The sequence below is a fragment of the Pseudonaja textilis genome, chromosome 1 (genome assembly GCF_049901715.1).
Source record: "Pseudonaja textilis isolate UNSWEBS1 chromosome 1, rPseTex1.2, whole genome shotgun sequence".
NCBI classification, from domain to species: domain Eukaryota; kingdom Metazoa; phylum Chordata; class Lepidosauria; order Squamata; family Elapidae; genus Pseudonaja; species Pseudonaja textilis.
Window position 1 is genome coordinate 316,358,609 of NC_141990.1, and position 27,599 is coordinate 316,386,207.

Sequence of the window (27,599 nt, forward strand, 5' to 3'; positions counted from 1 at the left end):
CATTCTCCCTCCCACCAACTAATCTCAACTGGCAGTAGCTGTAACTTCCATCTCCGTATGCATACATCCAGTTCAATTGATGAAACGTCCAAGGTGAAACATTTTGTTTTTTTCTCAAAAATCAGTCCAGTTGCCTTTCCAAAATAAAAGCTACTTTTCATGCAACTATGACCTGCATGATTGAAAATCCTCATGGACATATAAAGAAGGAAGGGATGGTAGAATCATATAAAATTGTCCATGATGTAGAGATAGGGCCTTTCTCCTCTTTCACTAATCCTAATAATGAAACTTGGGACTTGTTGTTGAAAACCAACCCCCCAAAATTTGACAAGACAAAGTCCACCTACAGGAAGGATTTCCTTGCAAGGTCCCCCTCTGTTTTTTCTCATTATAGGCCTATACCCCAAAACTTCCAACAGTTCCTGGCCTTAATGTTTGCAGTTAAAGAAGTCAACAAGGATCTGTTTCTCCTCCCCAACATCACCCTTGGCTTCAACATCCAAAACAATGACCAGAGGGAGTGGCAGATTTCTTGGATCAGTCTCTCCCTGCTCTCCACACGAGGCCGAATGGTTCCAGGTTATAAATGTTACATGAAGGACCCTCTACTCTCTGTCATTGGATGTGATGACCCCAAATCCTCAAGGCTGATGGCTTCCATCTTCAGCATCTTCAAGATCCCACAGGTAAGCACTGGATACAATATGGAACACACAAAGAACAGAAACACACACAGAAGCTAAGGATGAAAGCAAAGGTGTTACGAGAGGAAACACATCAGAATTCTTTGATTTTGACCATCCATCCTATAGTTGAGTTGATTTCTGTATTTTTTATTGCAAGGTACATTTTTATAGAACCACAAAGCAATATTGATATAATTCTGAAAGAGGAATTACTTCCTGACATTCCTAGAAGTTTATCATCTTTCTGCACCTTTCAGTGGAGTTTATTCTCTGCATGGATGTTTTGTTCCTTTGACTTATGATCTATCACAGCCAGGCAAAATAGATAACCGATGTCTCTTCCTTAGAAGGGAGAAAGATGAAGCTTTCCACTCACAATGAGTAAATCTGACTGGTGGGGCAAGAAATCACACAATGGGGGCTCTTAAAGTCACCATTCAAGTGGACATTGTGTCAGGGTTCTGACCAATTCCATCATAAAATTAGCAGTCTCAAGCCATTTAGAAAGAAAAATCCAGTGGTTTATTAGGAGCGCCATGTTGGCTCTACCTATGGGAAGCCAGCTCTCACTTCACTCAATTTGCACCTTGGCTCTGACTCTCTTTCCCCTACCCCCCAAAGTGTGTTACCAGTCACATTATCCAATGAAGCAATTTTGCAGGTCATATAAGTCACTCCCTCCAGCCATTGTGGGTCTCCGTGGAGATGGCCTTGACTTTGGCTGGCAAGGCTGTGTCCTGTTTTGACTGGGGGGTGAATTCCTTGGTGCAGCTGCGAGGCCCATCCCCCGACCTATGGAAACTCGGGAGCAGGACAGGGAAGCTTTGCAAGTCAACACTTTGTCTCTAAAAGAGGATTTTCGTTTTCTCCAGCTTGGTGTTGGCTTTGAGTTTTCTGAGGGAGAGAGAAGAGTTTATCCTTCCTTCTTCCGGATCAATCCCAAGGAATTTGCTCAGTATGTGGGTTTAGTCCAGCTGCTCCTGTATTTCCAGTGGAACTGGGTTGGGCTGGTGGCCCCTGAAAATGATGATGGAGAACTTTTCACCTCATCTCTGATGCCAATGCTCAAGGAGAAGGAGATCTGCCTGGCCTTCACTCAAATGATAACACTTGATCTTACTACTGCTGCAGATTCAAAAGTAAACCATATTTTCAACACTTGGTCTAAAGGGGAAGTGATTATTCTGTTTGGAGACTCTAATACTATTGCAAATGTACAGGCAATTGTGTATGCTTATGGCCTAGTTAGAAAAGCATCCTTTCTGAAAGTTTGGATCTTTACATCCAATTGGAAACTTAATGTGCTGAAACCTCAATATCTATTGAAAATGATAAAGCCCTTCCATTGGGCTTTGACTTTTACGCACCACACTGGGGATGTCTCAGAATTCAGCCATTTTCTCCTATCTTTAGACCCTTTGAACCCTCAAGAAGATGTCTTTCTCCCACTGTGGTGGGAATGGGTCTTTGACTGCAATATCCACAAGCCTGGAAAGACACCTCCAACGGTGAAAAAAACATGTACAGGAAAGGAGAATGTACAGAATCTGCCATCCTACCTGTTTGAAACAAGCATGACTGGAGAAAGCTACAATATCTACAATGCCATTTATGCTCTGGCACACGCATTACATGCAATGCATGGATCCAAAGGGCGACCAGCCATGCTGAGACTTGGAGTGAGGATCTCAAATATCCAGTCCTGGCAGGTAATCTCTGGGTGTCAGGTCTGCCACCTCACTTCTTCTTTTGTCTTACTTCAGTGCCAGCCTGCCATAGATGCTGGAGTGGAGGGAAGCTTTTTGGGAAAGGGAATGGAGCACCTCTGATGTACTTTGGGCAAGCTGGAGAAAACATCTGAAGGACAACTGGTCAGAGAGAAAAGTGCAGCCGCATTCCAAGAACTGCCAAAAACTTCTCTTTGGATTATGATTGGGCATGAGGGGCCAATGGGAGGACAGGCCTGGGAAACAGGGGAAGTTTACGAGGGAATTGACACGAGATCCTCAAACTTAACTTTGCCTTACTGTAGTTCCTTTGACTTTGGCAAAACTATACCAACGTGGCCTCAAAAATGAACTGTTTCTGCCTTCTGAGTTGATGTTGTGGTTATTCGACAGCAGGTGCAGATGGCTGAGGAGAGCAAGGACTCACATGAGGGGCCAGGACCATTAGGGAGTGGGCTGCTGCCTTCAGAGAATGTGGGGGATGGCAGCAGCAATGGGGAGGTTCCCGAGGAGCCTGTGCCAAGTTCATGCCTGAACGCAGGGTTGCTCGCAGGAAAGAACAGCTACAACAGCATGGGCAACTTGGGAGTAAGGCTGCAAGTAATGGCCCCTCCTTCAAGAAGATAAAAGGCAGCTGTGCAGAGAACATTCTTTGTAGGAAGCAAAGATGATTTGAAACTCAGTCTTGTGGACATTACAGTTGGTATTTAAGACTGTTGTACTAAAAATTATTTCTTATCTGTTCTTTTTTGGCAGCCATGCAAAAATTTGGCAAGGTTCTTTCTTGTCAGAGCTGATTAGTTGGAAGCAGCCTTTTATCTGTGAAGAAATAGAATTTTTAGCTGAACCAGTAAAAGGTTGTGCTTCTGCCTTTGTCTTGTGTTTGCTCTCATGGAATTAGTTTGTGTCAGGACAGTTCAAGTCAAGACAGATCTTATTCAGGCCACAGATCTTTAGGGAGGAAGCTCCCCATGTCAATTTCTTGAGTTAAATATCTTTATGGCATGATATCCCTGCCTCAAATCTGCATAAAACCAGTGTCAGGGTTCCAGAGATTGCCTTATTAAATCATGAGCCTCGAGCCAAGGTTCAAAAGGATCCAAAAGATTCATTAGGAGCAACATGTTGGCATTGACCCATAGGAAGCCCACTCAGCCATGGATGTTTTTCAATTTTTTTAACAACCGGTTCTTAGGTGCTTATAGATATATATCTCTTTGGTTATTTGGGTTTTCTCCCTCATAAAATTGGAAGTATCTAGGCGACGTTTCGATGAAGTCTCATTCATCATCTTCAGGCTTGTGTCTTTGGCTTTGTGCTTCTCAGAATCCACATATATATATATATATATGGATCTTGGATTATTTGGGTTTTTCTCCCGAATAATGAAAGATCCAAATACAAATACCCGTGAAAACTTTCAGAATATATATATTTGATTTTAGTCATTTAAATCCAATAGCCCAAAATCCAAAAATCACCAAATAATCCAAAACTGTTTCTTCTTGCTTTTTCTCCCCACTTTCTCTTTCTGGGGTTCTATTATTTCTTTACAAAGTTTCAGTTAGAATGTATCTTTTAGGAATCTTGTTAAGGTTTCACTATAAGTTCCTTTTAGTTCCAGGCACTCTCCTCCATTTTTCCAGATCCTGCCCTTTGATTCTTTCCTTTTCTCTCCTTTCCTGCTTTTAAAGGTTTTTGAGTATCCAAAAGTCTTTATTATCCCTTTGACATTTTATTTTCAGCTTAAATGCCTATTGATGTCAAAGTGGATTTTTGTCAATTTCTTACTTAAATCTCTTAGCTGTCAGTATAAGGAAGGGAAGAAAAAAAAAGCCAAATCCTTTCCCTTCCCTCTCTCCTTTGCTGCCTCAAAGTCTTCTTTGGGAACAATGTTATTTTTTATAGTTCCAATTCCAGGGTACCTTACGTTGTTGCTTTTTCAGTTTAACTCGGTCAACCAAAACTTTCTCTTTTTATCTCCTTCCTGCACATTCTTTTCCACTTGAGTTCTTCTTTGAGGTAGCCATTTCTGACCACCGTTGCAACCACCTTTGGGAAAAGGAGAAATGGCTGGCTGAGGAGGAGAGATGCGGCTCTTCTTGACCCTGCTGGTGGTCTCCCCCCTCTTCACCACCTCTACGGGATGGCTTAGCCCCAAATCCAGCCGGCTCTGGGCACTCCGGAGGCCGGCACAGATCAAAACAATGAACGATCATGGATTATGGTTCATCGCCGAATAAGCTCAAACTGGAAGTTGATGCTTACTTAGATTGTTACATGTGTATGAATTAAAATATCATTTCCTCCTTCTTTCTGAAATGCATAAATATAATAAGTTCATCCTTTCTTTCTGCAGGCGTACCTCCCATTATTTCTGGAAAAAATTCCTCCAAGGTGCATCTTAATGACAAATTAAGTAGTGAGCCTTGATTATTTGTTTGGGTCCTGCATTTTGGTCCCACAACAATTTCTAAATGAGTTACCAGTTGCTCTTTCATTCTAGGTTCTTTTTTTTTCTAGCCAGGAAGGCAGCATAACCACCTTTCCTTGCCAGCCTTCACTTTTAAGGATTGGGAATCCTGGTCCATTTTCCAGGGTTTAACTCTCCTTTACCCAACACATCACCCTATAGCGTCCTCTCCCTTCCATCCTTGATTCTTGTGTTATAACCATGCAGTTTTCCATTTGACTGAGTTGCTTCTCCATCAAACATTCCTTGGGAGGAAAGAATTTCTTGTGGCCAGATTTCTATAACTGGTCTGCATCTTGGGAAGGCTCATAAGGCTGGAAGGCTCAGCTCCACTTTGCTCAGCTGTGGCAGCATCAGAGGCCCCTTGTTCACTCGACCAAATACCCCTCCTTCTTTTAATTCTCCACCTCAATGTCTGTTGGGTATATGGATACACCAACCAGGTTTGGGTTGAATAAATATGTAAACCTAGGGTTAAGTGTCTTGTAGCTTTAAGCACAAGAAACTGCAATGTCATTGTGGGTGCGGTTGCAAGCAGTAATAAAGGTAGGAAGGGAAACGTAATAGAGCCTGGCTTCTGGATGCACCTGTTACTGTTCCTGGTCTGCTGCCTGCTGGAACGTCTATCTGCTTACTCTGGATGGCTACTGTGCCAGATACCATTTCAACTGAACACAAAGACTGTTTGCCTGGTGAGCTGAGGATTCAGCGTTGTCTTTGAGAGAAAGGTATCGGAAGGAGAAGATATTACAAGCAGATAAGAACATTGTATTTACTGTTAATGGACTTGATAACTGGATAGATATACTGGATACTGACATATGGACTGAATGACACTTCTTAATCTCTGTGTGTATTAAATAACTATTTTAAAACCACAAACAGTGTTTTTGTCTCCAGTGTGTGTATACTCTTGGGCCCACTCTCTCTCTCATTTGCCTGCCTGGCTTGACTGCTGCTGCATACTCTGCTCGGGGGTTTATCCCCAAACACTAACATTGGTTATGGGCCCAGCAGTGTGCACAGTCTAGCTAACCAGGTTATAGCAGTGAGAGTTGGGGTGAGTTGCACATTACTGTGAAAACAAACTGTTTGTTAAATAGTTATTTTTCACAAGAGCAATGGCACAAGTAAATTTGCCAAGTCTGTCCATGATATCCAGGTTAGATGGAACAAACTATGTTTCATGGTCACTGAAATGTAGTTTACTTCTACGAAGAGAAGGTTTGTGGGACATAATTACAAACCCACCAGATGTATCTAACCTAGATCCTACTGATGAAGAGGATGCAAAACTGATACAGGATTATGAAAGAAAAAATGAGCAGGCTTTGTGCATCATAGGACTCACTCTCTCAGACCAGCAACTGATCCATATCCGTGGGGTGGAAAATGCTGCAGACTGCTGGGAGAATCTTAAAAGGATTTATGTTCGAGACAGTGTAGGAGCTCATATCAATCTTACACGGAAGCTGTTTAGAACACATCTTGAGATAAATGGAGACATGTTAACTCATTTAAACTGTATGAAAAGCATTTTTCAAGAACTGCAAGAAAAAGAGCTTATATTTAATGAGTTGCAACAAGTATACATCATACTGTCTTCATTGGATAGAAGCTATGATGATTTTTGTGACTGCATTGGAGGTATTGCCAAAAGACAGTTTATCAGTAACTGAGATAACCGGCAGGCTCTTAGAAGAAGCCAGGAGAAGGAGTGAACGTGACCAGCTGAGGGAAGATAAGCCTAATAAAGCAGAGAAATTATCTTCAAGGCCTGAAAGAAACCAGCTGTGTAAAGGAAAGCACCCGGAAGAAGAGAAGTTATCTTCAACGGCATACACAATTAAAAAGTGTTTTAATTGTGGAGGCAGAGGACATTTGGCAAGATTCTGCAGGAAAGGAAAAAGCCAGAATTTAAAGAAGCCAAAGAAATCCTTTGAACTAGCTATGTTTGGCAATTGTGATATGAAGAGTGATTTATGGGTGGTGGACAGTGGAGCATCCCACTGCATCACGAGAGATAAGACAAAGTTTATAAAAATGTCTACAAGCTCACAACGTATATCACTCGCCAATGGCTGGCACCTCAAGGCCAAGGGTGAAGGTATTGCTTATTGTCCATGTTTGAACCAGAATATAAACATGTTATATGTACCACAGTTAAAAATGAACTTACTTTCTGTAAAAGTATTGGATAAACTAGGATATGTGGTTACATTTAAGAATAATAAGTGCATACTGGAAAGAAATGGCAAAAAGGTAACTGCAGCTTTAAATGGAGCATTATATGTCTTACATGACAGTAAGAAAGGGGAGGCACAGACTGTATTTAATAATATCAAGCCTCATGATGAATGTATCCATTTATTGCATAGGCGTTTGGGGCATGTAAATTTTAAAATGCTAAAACGTACAGTAGAGTTATCTGAAGGAATAAGGTTAAAGCCCTGTGATAAGTATTTGCGTTGTAATGTCTGCTGTGAAGATAAGAGTAAAATATTGCCTGCAAATAGGCTAAATGGTTTTAAAACTAAAGAACCTTTAGAAGTAGTATTTGCAGACATTATAGGTCCAAAGAAACCCAGTATGGGGGGTGCTCGATATATACTGAGCATTATGGACCATTATTCTAGATATGGGTTTTGCTATTTAATGAAAAGCAAAACTGAAACATATCAACATTTCTTCAACTGGTTAAAGTTTGCTGAAAGAAAGACTAAACGGCAACTGATAACCTTGGTGACAGATAATGGTACGGAATTTGTTAATAGCAAATTCCAGAATAGATTAAAGGCAGCTGGTATAGAGCATAAGAAATCTGCACCATACAGACCACAACACAACGCATTTATAGAGAGAAGAGGCCAGACACTACAGACAATGGTTAGAACAATGATAACTGATTCTGGATTACCTGATTCTTTGTGGGGGGAGGCTGCAATGTATGCTAATCACTTATTGAACAACGTGGTTAACTCAACTACTGGTGAAATACCATTCACCATGTGGCATGGCAGGAAGCCTGATCTGAGTTACCTGCACACATTTGGTGCACCAGCATGGGTGCATATCCCTACACAACTCAGGCGTAAAGGGCAACACAGAGCTAAACAATTTTTCTTCGTTGGTTACCAAGCTAACCATAGGGCATATAGATTTTGGGAGAAAGGCACATCTAAGGTGTTATGTAGTACCAATGCCCAATTTCTAGAGCACGTAGGATGGGATAAGTTAGAGCAGGATACAAATAAAGAGGTGATTATTGAATCATATAGAAATCCCACTAAGTATCCCTGTAACTTTAAGAAAGAAGTAAAGCAAGAAGTACAGGATGAAATAGTGCCCATAGAAGAAGAAAAGGAAGAAATAGCTCAGCAAGATGAGGAAAAGGACCAAGTAGTAACTCACGAAAGTCCTCATACAAGCCCTGTAATTCCCAGAAGAACTACACGTGTATCTAGACCGCCTGATAGATACCAGGCTAACACAGTGTGCCAGGAAAATAGAATCCCAAGTACTGTGGATGAGATTAAAAGATATCCTTCTAAAGAGAAAGAAAAATGGTATGCAGCAATTAATAAAGAATTGAAGTCTTTGAAGGATATGAAGGTGTATGAAAACGTGAGATTACCTAGTAATGAAAAACCCATTGGCTGCAGATGGATTTTTAAAATAAAAACAGATAAGGATGGAAACACAATCCACAAGGCAAGGCTAGTAGCCCAAGGCTTTAGACAAAGTGCAAAAGACTATGATGAAGTATTTGCACCTAGTCTGAAAGCAGCAACTTTAAGGGCAGCATTAGTGTGGGCAGCAAGCAAGCATTATATAGTTAACCATTTAGATGTGGAAACTGCTTACTTGCATGCTCCACTAAGACATACTGTGTATATGAAAAGGCCTAATGGATTTAAAGGAGACAATAATAATGATAATGATTGTTGGTTATTAAAGAAGAGCCTTTATGGTCTTAAACAATCGGGCTATGAATGGAACCAGTATATTGTGAAGGAACTGACCAATATAGGGTTTAAAGCTGGTTTAGCCGACCCATGTCTATTTAAGAGAGAAAAGAATGGGAAAATATCATTATTATTGTTGTTTACTGATGATATTGCTCTGATTACTAAGACTAATGATGAAGCAAATGAAATAATAACATCATTAGCCAAGAAAATAAAAATCAAGCAATTAGGGGAGATAAAGAGATATCTAGGTTTAAATATATTGAGAACACAGAAAGGTTTTAAGATATCTCAGGAAGATAAGATATCTAAATTGCTAATAGATTATAAGATGGAACTTTGTAAGCCTGCAAAGACTCCAATGAGTCAGGATATTTGCAAAATGGATACACAAAGTCCCAAATGTGATAAGGAACTGTATCAATCTTTGATTGGTAGCTTATCATATATTAGCAATTGGTCAAGGCCAGATATTGTTTTTAGTATTAATCAGCTGGCACGACACAATAATGATCCGCTTCAATGTCACTGGATAGCATTGAAGAGAATCCTAAGATATCTTAAAGGTACATTACACCATGCACTGTATCTAGAACCAAAAGGTGATCTCATATTGAGTGCTTATGCAGATGCTAGTTTTGCAGCAGAAAGAGATACTAGAAAGTCGACTTCAGGAACAGCCATAATGCTGGGTAAGACATTAATAGGCTGGAAGTCTATAAGGCAACAGCATATAAGTTTGTCTACTATGGAGGCAGAATTCTCCTGTTTATCTTTATTGTGTACTGAGTTGATTATGTACAAACAAATGTTGAAAGATATGGGTATAACTGTAAATTACCCTGTAGTTGTACATGAGGATAATCAGGCAGCAATTAAAATGGCTACAAGTATTGCAGTTAAAACGAGGAGTAAACATACAGATTTGAGGTATCTTAATGTAAGACAATCTGTACAGAGTAAATTGATACAGCTGGAGTACTGCATGTCGGAGGACAATATAGCTGATCATTTTACTAAAGCCCAAGGTGCTATTAAGCATCTAGAGAGTTGTAAAAAATATGGGTTTAGAATGTAAAGGCATTACATATTTATGTCACCCAAAAGGGGAGAATGTTGGGTATATGGATACACCAACCAGGTTTGGGTTGAATAAATATGTAAACCTAGGGTTAAGTGTCTTGTAGCTTTAAGCACAAGAAACTGCAATGTCATTGTGGGTGCGGTTGCAAGCAGTAATAAAGGTAGGAAGGGAAACGTAATAGAGCCTGGCTTCTGGATGCACCTGTTACTGTTCCTGGTCTGCTGCCTGCTGGAACGTCTATCTGCTTACTCTGGATGGCTACTGTGCCAGATACCATTTCAACTGAACACAAAGACTGTTTGCCTGGTGAGCTGAGGATTCAGCGTTGTCTTTGAGAGAAAGGTATCAGAAGGAGAAGATATTACAAGCAGATAAGAACATTGTATTTACTGTTAATGGACTTGATAACTGGATAGATATACTGGATACTGACATATGGACTGAATGACACTTCTTAATCTCTGTGTGTATTAAATAACTATTTTAAAACCACAAACAGTGTTTTTGTCTCCAGTGTGTGTATACTCTTGGGCCCACTCTCTCTCTCATTTGCCTGCCTGGCTTGACTGCTGCTGCATACTCTGCTCGGGGGTTTATCCCCAAACACTAACACTCTTACACCCATCCCCAGTGCCCCTCAGTGCTTCCTCGCTGTGGAGTTTGGTTTTCATGGTTTTGTACATTGCAAGAACTCGGTACCTGATGAATTAGTAAGATTAGGGGTAACATGATGGCTGTTTTTCAACATCTGAGGGGCTGTCACAGAGAAGAAAAGGTTGACTTCTAATCCAAAGCACTTTAGGGCAGGACAAGAAGTAAGAGATGAACGATTAAGAGAGAATTAAAGAAATGTTTTCTGACATTCTTAATTAGAAACAAAGAAACTGTCAACTCTGAAGCTGGCCTGTCTGAGGCCATATTGAGACTTTTATGCTGACACACCGAAGGAGAGCGACAGGGAGGGGAGAATGGAGATAATTGGGTGTTGTAACTGAAACAAAATACTTTCTCTTGGGAACCAAGGACATTCCTGCAGGTGATCGGAAGGGGGGGAAAGGAGTTACCCAGCAACTGGACAGTAACATGATTGGACCATGTGACTAATTGTTTTGGGAAAGTGAAAAATATTTACTTTTAATTAGGTGGAAACTTCAGGAATAGTCAGAGTCGGTTTTCACCAGCCTGTGCCAATATGATATATCCAAAAATATTGTTCTTTGAGGAAATTGCCTTCTCTGGAATTTTGTTTGCTGTGGGTGTATTACTTGGAACCCTGACAGAAACATAGAAAATGGAAGGCAGAAAAAAACTTAATGGTCCATCAAGTCTGCCCTTTGAGTTTATCTTTTTTATTTCTCTTTAATTTATTTTTTATTATTCTTTACAAATTATTTTTATTTCATTTTAATTTGTTGTTGGATGCTGGATATGTGTTTATCTCAAGCATGTTTAAACTCAGATACTGATGACTGACCCACAAACTACACTGGGAGTTGCTTCCAAGCTTCCTCTACTCTTTCTGTGAAGGAATCCTTTCTAACATTATTTCTGAACATCCTTCCTGTCACTTTGAGGGCATGTCCCCCGTGCTGCTCATTCTTGCTTAGGATTGAAAATAATGCCTTCTAGAACCCTATTCGTACCCTTCATCTATTCAAAGGTTTTAATCATGTCATTGTCCCCCTTTCCCTTCTGTCCTCCAGTTGTCCATATTCAGGAAAATCTCCTAAGACGGTGACCAGCCCAGAATGAGAGCATCCATTATGTCTCATTTGGAGCTTTCAGCCAATGACTCCAATTTCTCAAGATCTCTTTTCTTTCAGCTTCTTCCCTATTTGAGGAATGTCCAGTTCAACAACAGTGCTGGTGATGAAATCTCCTTCTCAGAAAATGGACTGGGATCTGCTCGTTATGATTTTCTGAACTGGGTTTTCCTCCCCAATTTATCGTTTGTCCCTGTGAAAGTTGGACAAATAGATCCTGGGGCTCCCCCAGGCCAGGATTTCACCATCAACTCCAATGCAATTGTCTGGTCAAGAAAGGTGAGCTGGAAGGTCCAAGAAATTCAGCAAACGACTCATTCTCTTCTGGGGATTCAAAACTTCCTCCTTACTGGAAAACAGGTCACTGAATCAGAAATTTGGCAAACATCTGTTTAGAAAAACATGGTTTGCAAGTAAAATATTTGACGTTCTGCTTGAAATCCAGGATGCATTTAGAGCAGCCAACACCTGTTTCCATAGACGATTCCCATTCAATCAGATTCCCATGACCATTTGTTTTAGGAAAGCTATAGTTCAATTCCCAAGTCTTCTTTTATGTGCCAAGTCTCAGTTCCAATCTCTAGAATCTATCAGTGGTGCAGAGTGTCACTGGCTTTAATCCCCCTATAGCATTTTCTAGGTTTCAATAGACACTTTGTAAAGATGTTGACAATGGAAACAAAAATATACAAATGAATAAATGAAACATGTTAATTGCTTAGGCCACTTATAGCATTTCTCTTTTCTCTTCTAGAAGGTGCCCTTTGCCAGGTGTGGCATCAAGAGGTGCCAGGCAGGAGAGAGGAAGAGAGTTCCAGAAGGCAAGGAAGTTTGCTGCTACCAATGTGCCCCTTGTCCAGAAGGGACTATTTCTAATCAGACAGGTAGAGTACACTTTCAGTGTAGATCTTCCAAGGTGAAGGAAACCATTCAGTAGAAACAACTATGAAGTTTTTTTTAATGGATTTGACATTTTTCAAAATATTCATCATTTGCAGCAGAATCTTGGAGTTGATGGATCCAAATTATCCTCCTAACACCATTCCTGCTCCACAGCAATTTAATGCAGGATAGTTTCAGGGCAGAATTCATGTGTTCCCTTTCTAGATTTTGTAGTCCTGCTCTTGCAACCCATCAATAAAACCAGCAATCAAATGTCCCATGAAGGAGTGGGTTGTTGAGGGTCAAGTTTTAATTTTTATTATTGAAGACGAGCATCTTCTGTCAGCGCTATCAGTCTCCCAGGAGGTTGACAGACCTGTTGGAGAAAGGGGAGATCCACCTAATTTTGTCTTCCTGCCCTTCCCTATAGAAGCAAATAGTCAGAATGAGTCAATCCAAAATCCAAAGTAGAGAACTTGTTTGTCCCAAAGGTGCTTTTTCAAGAGGAAATGGGACTTTCTGGTTCTTCTTTAAATTCTTGGATGAGGGTTGAAGTCTTCAGAAAAAAACAAAAATTCTAATTGCCTCTTGAAAAATCACCTTCCATATTGAATAAATCAATATTGAAGGATGCTTTGCCCCTCTTTTATATACCCCCAAATCTAAAGTGAGTTTATTTCAGATGCAGCTTCCTGTGATCCCTGCCCAGAAGACCAGTATCCCAACAAGGACAAGGTCCAATGCATTGCCAAGAAGCTCCACTTTCTCTCTTATCAAGACACCCTGGGATATGCTTTAGTTTCTCTCACTCTTTCTCTCTCCATGATCACATTGGGAGTCCTGGCAGTTTTCCTTAAACATCGTGACACACCAATCGTCAAGGCCAATAACAGAGATCTCACCTACCTCCTCCTGGTCTCCCTCCTGCTTTGCTTCCTCTCCTCCTTCCTCTTCATTGGTCAACCCAGGACGCTCAGCTGTCTCTTCCGACAAACTGCCTTTGCCATTCTCTTTTCTCTTGCAGTTTCCTCTGTCTTGGCAAAAACTGTCATGGTGGTTCTGGCCTTCATGGCCACCAAACCAGGGAACAGGTCAAGGAAACTCTTAGGAAAATCACTGACCAATTCCATTGTCATAGCATGTCCCCTGATCCAAGCCGTTCTTTGTGTCACCTGGCTGGTAACCTCCCCTCCATTTCCCAACTTGGACTTCCACTCCTTGACTGGTGAGATCATTTCTGAATGTCAGGAAGGCTCAGCTTCAATGTTTTATGCTGTCCTCGCCTACCTGGGTTTCCTGGCCCTCATCAGTTTCACCGTGGCCTTTCTGGCTAGGAAATTGCCTGACAGTTTTAATGAAGCCAAGTTTATTACTTTCAGCATGCTGGTCTTTTGCAGTGTTTGGATCACCTTCCTCCCCACCTACCTGAGCACCAAAGGGAAATCCATGGTGGCTGTGGAGATCTTCTCCATCTTGGCCTCTGGGATTGGTCTCTTGGCTTGTATCTTTCTCCCCAAATGCTACATTATCCTACTGAGGCCTGATCTGAATCAGAGAGAAAATATAATGAGGCACAAGAATGTCTGATTTATGTGGAAAGTAGTAACTTTTACTTTAAAACTTTTATGATATCGAATAAGTTAACAACACCAATCTTAATTCCTTTTTCTGCGAGGGGGATAAAATTCAACATGGACATATCCAAGTCCTTCTTTTTGCCTAGAAAAAATCAAAGGAGGAGAAGAGCTTGGTCCTTTTCATGGACTGCAGCTTTGACAACTGAATAAGAGGACGGACATGCATATGGGCGAGTGCTGGAAACAACGCATGGAAATATCTCTAGTTTACAGTTCCTCTCTGAGTTTGGCATCCTTCCCAGTGTGTGTTATCTGTGGACATTCTCCAGCCCTTGCCTGCTTTTTGTTGCTTTTTTCTTTCTTCTTGTAACTGTGTGGTAGTTTTTTTTCTTCTGTCAACGATATTCAGAGCTTGGAAGCAAAATGAAGGAATAAAAGAGGCTTCACCTGTTTTCTGTGACTTTGTTTGTTTTGTATCCCAACCTGGATCATCACACTAAGATACTGTGTCTGTCCTCATCTTATTTGACTCAGTGTTATGTGAGGTTCCACAGGGGTCAGTGCTATCCCGTCTCCTATTCCACATCTACACAAGACTCCAGAGTAAGCTCATCCATTGTCAGGAGGTGAGAGAAATCAGAATTATTCCATTAAAGAACAGAGCAAATGTAACTCCATGTATAGCCTCTGTGTAATCTAAGAAATATAACAAGATATTAAGTAAGACATTGTGTAAGGATGTTATCTGTAAGGAAATAACAAGGTTATAAATGTCTTAGCACATTCTGGTCAGAAAGCTGGTTGGCAGGTCAAAGAAGATAGTTTGCAGGTCGAGAAATCAGTTGTCATACTAAAATTAATAATGCTGACAATAGTTGGATGTAGCAACTGCTAAGGGGAAGGAGATTACTGGAAATGAATAACTACTGGGATGGAATGCTGGGAAGAGGAAGATTGTCCACCCAGAAATCAACCAATAAAAATAAGGGACATTAATGGGCCGGAGTTTTGAAACCTTATTTAACCCTCATGTATCCCAATGTAAAATGTCTCCTGTGTGTCTACCCACATGAGAGTAGGAGTCCAGCCTTGGCAAACATTTCAATAAAAAAGGTCTTATATTGTTCCTGTTGATTTCAACCTGAGAAGTTGATTTTTTCACATGAGATGAGGTATCCTTGATATGCTGATGATACTCAATTGTACAACTTTGCTTCTGGTAACTTAAGCAGCACTCTACATGTCCTGTCCTGCTGGACACCCTGGTAACCTCCTGCTTGGACTATTACTTTTGGGCTGTCCTTGAAGGGTAGCCAGAAACTTCAGCTGCTACAAATTGAAGCAGCAACAAAATTATGCATGTTTCTGGTAGGGCAGAAACATTATAGCTCTTCTTGCTAGTTGCATTGATTGGTCTCATCACCGCAGAGTTGGGGACTCTCTTATTATTTTATAAAGGTTTTAAGCAATGATTGCCTTCTTAATTTACAATGTACAAAATGGGGAGGTGATAAGCAACCTGGGAAAGCCAAGGGAAATCATTAAAACCATAAAAAAATGAAAGTTTGAATATTTTGGATATGTAGTCTTACTGCTAGGCTCCCTCGAGGGTGGACTGAATCCATGACCATCCATGGTTTCCATTTGTGCTCCCCACTGGAGGGCCACGATCTACCTGATTTGGGGCTGAAGCCACCCAGTAGAGGTGGTTGAGAAAGGAGAGTATGCCAGCTGAGGGACAACGAGGTTTGAAACTCAAAAGGGGGGGAGAAAGTACTTAAAAACTGGAGATTAGAGGAGGTAATTAGAAAAAGGAACATCACAATGTTCCTTTTTCTAATTACCTCCTCTAATCTCCAGTTTATTAAACAAATAAACCAAATATAAGGAAAAACAAGAAAGGAGGATTACATTAAAGAAGGAGTGAGAAAAAGGGGGGAAATGAAGCGGAAAAGAAGTTACACAAAACAGAATCAGGAAATAAAGTAATATGGGAAATGAACATGAATTAAAGGGAATAGTTTGATTGATGTACACAGAGATAATGGCTGAAATTACAACTAAAATAGAGGAGTCTGCATGGTGATAAGGGATTGTATAACTATTTTAGAAATAAGAAATTATGTAGAAAACAGGAAAATATATGTAATTAAAATGGAAGATGAAATGGGGATTGTTACTTAATCGAATGTATGATAACAGCTAGGTCAAATAAAAAACAAAAATATGTAAAATACAATTGAATTATATTAATGTATATTAAGGATTTATAAAATGTGATTGAAATGAATTATGAGAATGAATGTAAGGGAATTAATACCAGTTTTTTCTTTAGGATGAATTTGAATTGATTCATAATTTTCATCCATTTTATTTATTTTTTATTTCTTTTAAACTTAAAATTGTTTAGAGGTAATTTAAAGGGGAAGTACTGTGCAGAATCTGACTAAAAAGGGATTTATCTTATAATATAATTATTAGATGCTGGAAATTATAATTGATTAATGGGATAATTTAGAAGTAAAATATTTACATTGAAACAAGTACTTGGGCTGATCATAATCCATTGACAATTAAATGGAAGGGACAAAAAAAAAGATCGAGATGGACGTTAATTAATACTATTCTAAAGGTGAAAGAATTTATACAATGGATGGAGAAAGAACTGGCCTTTTTTTTTTTAAAGAAAATAGAAAAGAAGATACTTCCATTCAGAATGTTTGGGATACAATGAAGGCATATGCTAGAGGTTTGATAATAGACTACACAAGAAAAAAAGAATATTAGGAAAAGGCAAGCCTAGTGGCGGATGAGTAGGAGGATGAGTATAAAAGACTTGAAAAAGAGTTACAGAAAATGCCACAGAAAAAAGACATTAAATTGAAACTGGATATAACTAAACATAAAATGGACTTGATAGAGAAAGAAGAACTGGCACAGAAGATTAGCAATGCCAAACAGAACTATTTTGAAGATGCAAATAAGCCAGGTAGATGGCTAGAATATAAGTTGAGAAAGGAGAAAGAGTCGAGGAAAATATCGCAGCTAACAGATGACCAAGGTCAAATTTGTTATGGCAGCAAAGAGAAAAAAGAAATTATTCGAGATTTTTATGGACATTTAAATAAGAAAGCAGATATTGATGAGGAGAAAGTTAAACAGTACTTGCAGAATGCAAATTTACCTAAGATATCCAAAGAGAGTGAAGAAATGTTAGAAAGTAATATAACAATAATGGAATTAAGTCAAGCACTCAAGAAACAAAATAATGGGAAAGCACCAGGTCCAGATGGGTTCCCTGCAGAATTTTATAAAACATTTCAAGAGTCACTGAGTATTCCACTGTTAGAAGTTATGAATGAAGCTATGTCAAAAAAGATAATACCTAAAACATGGTCAGAGGCCTATATTACACTTATTCCAAAAGAGGAGGCTGATCCACTCCAAATTAAGAATTATAGACCGATTTCTTTATTAAATGCAGGCTATAAAATCTTTGCTTCAATATTAGCAGAAAGACTTAAAAAATATTTCAATAATTTTATTCATCCAGACCAAAATGGATTTTTGCCAAAGAGGCAAATTAGAGATAATATGAGAGTAATTCTGGACACTTTGGAATATTATGAGGCACATCCTGAAAAGCAAATGGCTCTGACATTCTTAGATGCCCAGAAGACATTTGACAACGTGAATTGGAGATTTATGTTACTTTTATTGGAACAGATGGGTTTTGCTGGAAGATTTATTCAGGCAATAGAAGCAATTTACCATGAACAAACAGCTAAGGTAATGATGGAGAGAGAATTTACAGACTCTATTAATATAAGAAAAGGCACAAGACAAGGATGTCCCCTTTCTCCTTTGTTATTTGGATTGACCCTGGAAGTGTTCAATAGAAACATTAGGAGAGATATTTGTTGTATTTGAATTACTTATGATATTCTGAACTTTGGTGATGTCATCTGATTTGTTGGTGTCTTCAAGACCAAATAAGATGGCATTTGGATGTTTCTGATCACATTCCATGATGTCTCTGATGAGTAAGGAGATACCATATTTGAATTATTTGATGGGATAGTAATTATTTGTGGTTGTGGTTTGGTGGTTATTTTTGGTTGTAGTTGTGATTGTAGCTGAGGTAGTAGTTGTGGTAGTGGTTGTTGGGTTAGGATTTGATTTTGAGCTGATAGGTAGTTGCTTATCAGTGCTGTATTTTTTTTCAAGAGAAATTAGGCTTTCTTGTATAATTGTTTCAAAACGTGTTGCTAAGCGTTTTCCTATTGAGTGCATGAGCAATTCTATGCTATCAACTATGTCAGGCAGGTTACTTGGTTTGTTTAGTTTAGGAAAACATGATGGACATAGACAAGGGAAAGTATCTGATGCTTTTAGGAGATCAGCTAGGTCTTTGTTTAAGTTTAAGCAGGCAAGATGGGCTTGATTGTCACATAGGTAGCATTTGATGTTATTTTTGCTTTCATTGATGGTTTTAAGACATCTGAAGCATGTACAGGAGTCTGGGAGGTCATTGATAGAGATATTATTTTTTGTTGTTGTTTGGTAATGAAGGATTTGGAGTTCTGGAGTTTCTGGCTGGCATGGTCAGTGACAATAGTACATTAAACAATTACAATAGCTAATTAATATGATAGGTAGACAGTCACTTAATGAATGTTGGTAATTAATAAATGTTAATTGATAAGTTAGAGAACAAACCAAAAGTAAGGTTACTTATTACTAAAATCAATCAATCAACTTCTTACTAAGAATCAATCAATCAATAGACTATATAATCAAAGATACAGTATTAAATCTCTAGGAAATTGCCCAACAGCTTTAATGAAGCCAAATTCATTACTTTCAGCATGCTGGTCTTTTACAGTGTTTGGATCTCTTTCCTCCTTTCCTACCTGAGCACCAAAGGGAAGTCCATGGTGGCCATGGAGATCTTCTCCATCTTGGCCTCTGGGGCTGGTCTCTTGGCTTGCATCTTTCTCCCCAAAAGTTATATTATTCTACTGAGGACTGATCTGAATCAGAGAGAAAATATAATGAGACATAAGAATGTCTGATTTATGTGGAAAGTAGTAACTTTTACTTTAAAACTTTTATTATATTGAACAAGATAACAAAACCAATCTAAATTCATTTTTCTGGGAGGGGGATAAAATTCAAAATGGAAACACCCAATTCTTTTTTTGTGTGTAGGAAAAAATCAAAGGAACATATTTAGGATTGAAGAGAGCATCCTGGGCAGCAGCACATATGAAAAAAATCTCTCTCTCTTCATGAATCACAAGATGAACATGAGCCAAGATGAGCAGCTTGTTGCTGATATTTTTTTTCTGATGCAAGTGAAAAACCCACAGAGTCTGTGCTGAATCAGCAGGAATGAAGTGTGAAAAATAAGAGGGAATCATGGTTCCTCCATATTCTACATTGGTTAGATCACTTCTGAATATTGCATACAGCCTCAGAGAAAGACCAGAACGTAGTGGCAGAGTGTAAGATTCAGGCAGGGACAGCATGCACTGAATGGTACCAACAAGTAGCTGATGTTCAGTACAGGAACATATGCACAGTGTATGGATTGGACCTTCCCAAGCCAAGTTGTGATATTTCACACAAAGTTGTGGAGAACAACAGGGCTACGATCCTCTGAGACTTCCAAATCAAGGCAGGCATGCAGGTCCTTGCCAATGAACCAGACAAAGAGGTTGTAGAGAAGAAGACAGGTGGGGATAGATGCAGCCATGTCAAATTACAGCAACGTCAGAAAGAAGGAGGATGGGAAGCTGGAGAAATTCAAAGGCCTAAAGGAGGAAGTGGAGAAGATATGAAAAGGCAAAAGGGGTCCTAGTGATAGGGGTCTTTTTGTGCTGTGGACTCTTAAACTGGTAGAGGGGCTCCAGCAGATCCCAGGAATAATAGCAGATGCCCAGAAGAGTGAAGTGCAAGGAACTGCTAAGATAACTGTGTCTGTCCTTGTCTTGCGTGATTCAGTGGTGACTGGGGAGGAGAGACCCCACCCTGGATCTTCTTTATGTGAGGTATCACAGGGGTCAGTGCTGTGCCCTCTCCACATGTACATGAGACCCAGAGTAACCTCATCCAATGTCATGAAGTGAGGTATCCTTGATATGTTGATGATACTCAATTGTACATCTTTTGTTCAGGTACACCTGAGTGCCACCATACACCATTAGCAACCATTCTATCTGAACATAGTATGACACAGGCCAAACTCCATCTTCTGCACAGGTGTTCACTTTCAAATAGATCAAAATCTCAATTCTCAAGTCTATCTGTTCTGTGGATTAGCCACAAGAGACACAAACATGTTTTTCCCCACTTGTTGTGTAAATAACATCTATTGCTCAGTGGGTAGGACAATTGGTTTTCCCTGAAATCATCAGAAGAACAGTAATTCTTAATGTCTCCCCTGGAGATTTCAACCCACAAAAATCTTCCAAGGTAAAACTTGCTTTGAAAAATATGCCCTGCTGGAGGATCTCACCTGGTCATCCAGAGAGCTAACTCTGAGCTTTGGTGTGACTCAGCTGCCCTTTGTGTCAAAGCCAAAACACAGGTAAGAGAAGGCATGATTGATACAATGCTCATTTATGGTTGATTAGTCTTGTGACTTCATTATTAAAATAAATAATGAGATACAACACATAGTCTGCTTTCAGAATAGGCCAGATAGGAACAAATAAAGAGATAAAATAGAAATGTGTTAAGCCAAAAGGACTTCAGATAAATTTGCCTTGAGGACATCCAGCTGGCAAGGCAGCCATAACTGTGTAAACTTGCAGAGCTCCCTGCAATTCTGCTTCCCACAAACCTTGACTTCTGATCTAGCAGGGAAGGTGACAAGAATGATTGGGCTGCCTCTCCTGCTGCTGCTTCTGCTCTTCTGGCTCCTGCCCCCAATGACTGCTAACAATCAATGGAAATATTACATGTCTGGTGATCTGGTTATTGGTGGGAATTTACCCCTGGCAACTATCATCCTCTCCAGTGTACAATATTTTCAAGATGAACAATCATTTCATAATTATAAATTCACGTAAGATTCACCTGAATGGAAAAATATAGATGATTGTTTTCTTTCTTTTGGATTGAGAAACTCCTTTTAGAAATACTTTTCTAGTGATGTTTGCAAAGATCCTTGTATACAACGTTGTATAGATCAGATTTTGTCCTTTCCTCAATAAATAGCCAAATCCATGAAATAGGCTAGAATTCCCAGTCTTTGCAGAAGTCTTCCTCTGCATGATTATACACCATAGGAAAGTGGAGAGGAAACACCTTGGAGACTTTGCTGGCCTAGTAAAGAGGTTCACTTATTTAGAGATAAAATCATGGTCTAAAACCCCCAGAAAGCTCAGTCCTTTTCCAATGTGAGGTACTGCCGAAATCCGCTGAGTTTGAGAATCAACATTTCTCATGAATAACGGCCCCTTCCACTCCATCTGTGCTGCTGACTCCACTGGAGTCTTTGGGTCAGCAATGGTGACCAGACCTGGAAGTAACTGCTCCAAGAGAGACTCAAGTGATTAGGGTGGAAGAGAAGCAATTGGGGAGGATTCCAATCATCAGAAGAAGCAAACTGAAGTAGGGAGGTTTTATTTTGAAGAGGCAACTGGGATTATTTTTTTTTTTTGAGGAAAAAACAAGATGTATCACAAATTGGGAGTGATCAACCAGGCTGAAAGTTTGCTTACTAGTAAAGAAGGAAAAGAAAAGAAATATAGGAATCCCCAGAACTTGTGGCTACCCTAGCTGGTCCTTCATCAAATCCCAAAAATCCCAAACCTCCTCTGCTACAGACAAGGGAAAGACTAACAACACAGGAAAGTATCTGATGCTTTAGGCAGAAAGCTTAGGATAAAAAACAAAATGATGGTTTTAAGACATCTGAAGCATGTACAGGAGTCTGGGAGGTCATTGATAGAGATATTATTTTTTGTTGTTGTTTGGTAATGAAGGATTTGGAGTTCTGGAGTTTCAGGCTGGCATGGTCAGTGACAATAGTACATTAAACAATTACAATAGCTAATTAATATGATAGGTAGACAGTCACTTAATGAATGTTGGTAATTAATAAATGTTAATTGATAAGTTAGAGAACAAACCAAAAGTAAGGTTACTTATTACTAAAATCAATCAATCAACTTCTTACTAAGAATCAATCAATCAATAGACTATATAATCAAAGATACAGTATTAAATCTCTAGGAAATTGCCCAACAGCTTTAATGAAGCCAAATTCATTACTTTCAGCATGCTGGTCTTTTACAGTGTTTGGATCTCTTTCCTCCTTTCCTACCTGAGCACCAAAGGAAGTCCATGGTGGCCATGGAGATCTTCTCCATCTTGGCCTCTGGGGCTGGTCTCTTGGCTTGCATCTTTCTCCCCAAAAGTTATATTATTCTACTGAGGCCTGATCTGAATCAGAGAGAAATATAATGAGACATAAGAATGTCTGATTTATGTGGAAAGTAGTAACTTTTACTTTAAAACTTTTATTATATTGAACAAGATAACAAAACCAATCTAAATTCATTTTTCTGGGAGGGGATAAATTCAACATGGAAACACCCAATTCTTTTTTGTGTAGGAAAAATCAAAGGCACATATTTAGGATTGAAGAGAGCATCCTGGGCAGCAGCACATATGAAAAAATTTCTCTCTCTTCATGAATCACAAGATGAACATGAGCCAAGATGAGCAGCTTGTTGCTGATATTTTTTTCTGATGCAAGTGAAAAACCCACAGAGTCTGTGCTGAATCAGCAGGAATGAAGTGTGAAAAATAAGAGGGAATCATGGTTCCTCCATATTCTACATTGGTTGAGATCACTTCTGAATATTGCATACAGCCTCAGAGAAAGACCAGAACGTAGTGGCAGAGTGTAAGATTCAGGCAGGGACAGCATGCACTGAATGGTACCAACAAGTAGCTGATGTTCAGTACAGGAACATATGCACAGTGTATGGATTGGACCTTCCCAAGCCAAGTTGTGATATTTCACACAAAGTTGTGGAGAACAACAGGGCTACGATCCTCTGAGACTTCCAAATCAAGGCAGGCATGCAGGTCCTTGCCAATGAACCAGACAAAGAGGTTGTAGAGAAGAAGACAGGTGGGGATAGATGCAGCCATGTCAAATTACAGCAACGTCAGAAAGAAGGAGGATGGGAAGCTGGAGAAATTCAAAGGCCTAAAGGAGGAAGTGGAGAAGATATGAAAAGGCAAAAGGGGTCCTAGTGATAGGGGTCTTTTGTGCTGTGGACTCTTAAACTGGTAGAGGGGCTCCAGCAGATCCCAGGAATAATAGCAGATGCCCAGAAGAGTGAAGTGCAAGGAACTGCTAAGATAACTGTGTCTGTCCTTGTCTTGCGTGATTCAGTGGTGACTGGGGAGGAGAGACCCCACCCTGGATCTTCTTTATGAGGTATCACAGGGGCAGTGCTGTGCCCTCTCCACATGTACATGAGACCCAGAGTAACCTCATCCAATGTCATGAAGTGAGGTATCCTTGATATGTTGATGATACTCAATTGTACATCTTTTGTTCAGGTACACCTGAGTGCCACCATACACCATTAGCAACCATTCTATCTGAACATAGTATGACACAGGCCAAACTCCATCTTCTGCACAGGTGTTCACTTTCAAATAGATCAAAATCTCAATTCTCAAGTCTATCTGTTCTGTGGATTAGCCACAAGAGACACAAACATGTTTTTCCCCACTTGTTGTGTAAATAACATCTATTGCTCAGTGGGTAGGACAATTGGTTTTCCCTGAAATCATCAGAAGAACAGTAATTCTTAATGTCTCCCTGGGGATTTCAACCCACAAAAATCTTCCAAGGTAAAACTTGCTTTGAAAAATATGCCCTGCTGGAGGATCTCACCTGGTCTTCCAGAGAGCTAACTCTGAGCTTTGGTGTGACTCAGCTGCCCTTTGTGTCAAAGCCAAAACACAGGTAAGAGAGGCATGATTGATACAATGCTCATTTATGGTTGATTAGTCTTGTGACTTCATTATTAAAATAAATAATGAGATACAACACATAGTCTGCTTTCAGAATAGGCCAGATAGGAACAAATAAAGAGATAAAATAGAAATGTGTTAAGCCAAAAGGACTTCAGATAAATTTGCCTTGAGGACATCCAGCTGGCAAGGCAGCCATAACTGTGTAAACTTGCAGAGGTTAGTGCTCCCTGCAATTCTGCTTCCCACAAACCTTGACTTCTGATCTTGCAGGAAGGTGACAAGAATGATTGGGCTGCCTCTCCTGCTGCTGCTTCTGCTCTTCTGGCTCCTGCCCCCAATGACTGCTAACAATCAATGGAAATATTACATGTCTGGTGATCTGGTTATTGGTGGGAATTTACCCCTGGCAACTATCATCCTCTCCAGTGTACAATATTTTCAAGATGAACAATCATTTCATAATTATAAATTCACGTAAGATTCACCTGAATGGAAAAATATAGATGATTGTTTTCTTTCTTTTGGATTGAGAAACTCCTTTTAGAAATACTTTTCTAGTGATGTTTGCAAAGATCCTTGTATACAACGTTGTATAGATCAGATTTTTGTCCTTTCCTCAATAAATAGCCAAATCCATGAAATAGGCTAGAATTCCCAGTCTTTGCAGAAGTCTTCCTCTGCATGATTATACACCATAGGAAAGTGGAGAGGAAAAACACCTTGGAGACTTTGCTGGCCTAGTAAAGAGGTTCACTTATTTAGAGATAAAATCATGGTCTAAAACCCCCCAGAAAGCTCAGTCCTTTTCCAATGTGAGGTACTGCCGAAATCCCTGAGTTTGAGAATCAACATTTCTCATGAATAACGGCCTTCACTCCATCTGTGCTGTGACTCCCACTGGAGTCTTTGGGTCAGCAATGGTGACCAGACCTGAAGTAGCTGCTCCAAGAGAGACTCAAATTGATTAGGGTGGAAGAGAAGCAATTGGGGAGGATTCCAATCATCGAAGCAAACTGAAGTAGGGAGGTTTTATTTTGAAGAGGCAACTGGGATTATTTTTTTTTTTTGAGGAAAAAACAAGATGTATCACAAATTGGGAGTGATCAACCAGGCTGAAAGTTTGCTTACTAGTAAAGAAGGAAAAGAAAAAGAAATATAGGAATCCCCCAGAACTTGTGGCTACCCTAGCTGGTCCTTCATCAAATCCCAAAAATGACCCAGCATGACCTCCTCTGCTACAGACAAGGGAGAGACTAACAACACAGAATACGTTAAGGCAGAAACTTAAGGATAAAAAACAAAATGAGCAACATGGTATATGCAACACAATGCAGTGAGCCATGTGCAGATCTGTTCATTGGGGAAACAAAACAGCCACTTCAACAGCACATGGCACAACATAGGAAATCTAAGCCATCAGGACAGGTTCAGTGGCCCATCTGCATTTGAAAGATAAGGTTCACTCTTTTGAGGACAGCAAGGTCTACCTTTTGGATAGAGAGGACCATTGGTTTGAAAGAGGGGTCAAAGAGGCCATCTATGTTAGAACTGAGCAACCCACCCTCAACAGAGGGGGAGGGATAAGACAATGTCTATCCCCCAATTTGTGATGCAGTCCATTTGGCTGTTCCAAGAAAATTCCACACTTCTGACTCAGGTCACCCTGAGCTCACAAGTAAACCCCCAAGTACCCACCATGGCACCCACAGAGCATTAAAACCAGTTGACTTCAAAGAAAACACAACCTTTCCATTCTCCCTCCCACCAACTAATCTCAACTGGCAGTAGCTGTCCTTCCATCTCCGTACCCATACATCCAATACAATTGATGAAATGTCCAAGGTGAAACATTTTGTTTTTTTCTCAAAAATCAGTCCAGGTGCCTTTCCCAAATAAAAGCCACTTTTGATGCAACTATGACCTGGATGATTGAAAATCTTCATGGACATATGAAGAAGGAAGGGATGGTAGAATCGTATAAAATTGTCCATGATATGGAGATAGGGCCTTTCTCCTCTCTCACTAATCCTAATAATGAAACTTGGGACTTGCTGTTGAAAACTAACCCCCAAAATATGACAAGGCAAAGTCCACCTGCAGGCAGGATTTCCTTGCAAGGTCCCCTCTCTTTTTTTCTCACTATAGGCCTATACCCAAAAACTTCCAACAGTTCCTGGCCTTAATGTTTGCAGTTAAAGAAGTCAACAAGGATCTGTTTCTCCTCCCCAACATCACCCTTGGCTTCCACATCCAAAACAATTACCAAAAGGAGTGGTGGATTTCTTGGATCAGTCTCTCCCTGCTCTCCACACCAGGCCGAATGGTTCCAGGTTATAAATGTTACATGAAGGACCCTCTACTCTCTGCCATTGGATGTGATGACCCCAAATCCTCAAGGCTGATAGCTTCCATCTTCAGCATCTTCAAGATCCCACAGGTAAGCACTGGATAGAATATGGAACACACAAAGAACAAAAACACACACAGAAGCTAAGGATGAAAGCAAAGGTGTTACTAGCGGACACACATCAGAATTCTTTGATTTTGACCATCCATCCTATAGTTGAATTGATTTCTGTATTTTTTATGTGAAGATACATTTTATATAACCACAAAGCAATATTGATATAATTCTGAAAGAGGAATTAATTCCTGACATTCCTAGAAGTTTATCATCTTTCTGCACCTTTCAGTGGAGTTTATTCTCTGTGTGGATGTTTTGTTCCTTTGACTTATGATCTGTCACAGCCAGGTAAAATGTCTCTTCCTTAGAAGGGAGGAAGATGAAGCTTTCCACTCACAATGAATAAATCTGACTGGTGGGGCAAGAAATCACACAATGGGGACTCTTAAAGTCACCATTCAAGTGGACATTGTGTCAGGGTTCTGACCAATTCCATCATAAAATTAGCAGTCTCAAGCCATTTAGAAAGAAAAATCCACTGGTTTATTAGGAACGCCCTGTTGGCTCTACCTATGGGAAGCCAGTTCTCACTTCACTCAATTTGCACCTTGGGTGTGACCTCTTTCCCCTCCCCCCAAAGTATGATACCAGTCACATTATACAACGAAGCAATTTTGCGGGTCGTATAAGTCATTCCCTCCAGCCACCGTGGGTCACCGTGGAGATGGCCTTGACTTTGGCTGGCAAGGCTGTGTCCTGTTTTGACTGGGGGGTGAATTCCTTGGTGCAGCTGCGAGGCCCATCCCCCAACCTATGGAAACTTGGGAGCAGGTCAGGGAAGCTTTTCAAGTCAACACTTTGTCTCTAAAAGAGGATTTTCGTTTTCTGCAGCTTGGTGTTGGCTTTGAGTTTTCTGAGGGAGAAAGAAGAGTTTATCCTTCCTTCTTCCGGATCAATCCCAAGGAATTTGCTCTTTATGTGGGTTTAGTCCAGCTGCTCCTGTATTTCCAGTGGAACTGGG

At 40.0% G+C, this 27,599-nt stretch overlaps 1 protein-coding gene across 1 annotated transcript; it reads left to right on the top strand.

Annotated features, from left to right (window-relative positions):
* Positions 1-1,483: 1,483 nt before the first annotated feature.
* LOC148128343 (vomeronasal type-2 receptor 26-like) lies at positions 1,484-14,173 on the top strand. The gene is made up of 4 exons (XM_087919840.1): positions 1,484-2,398; positions 11,765-11,983; positions 12,459-12,588; positions 13,269-14,173. Exons 1-4 carry the CDS (start codon positions 1,484-1,486, stop codon positions 14,171-14,173), a joined length of 2,169 nt encoding a protein of 722 aa, XP_087775966.1.
* Positions 14,174-27,599: the final 13,426 nt, after the last annotated feature.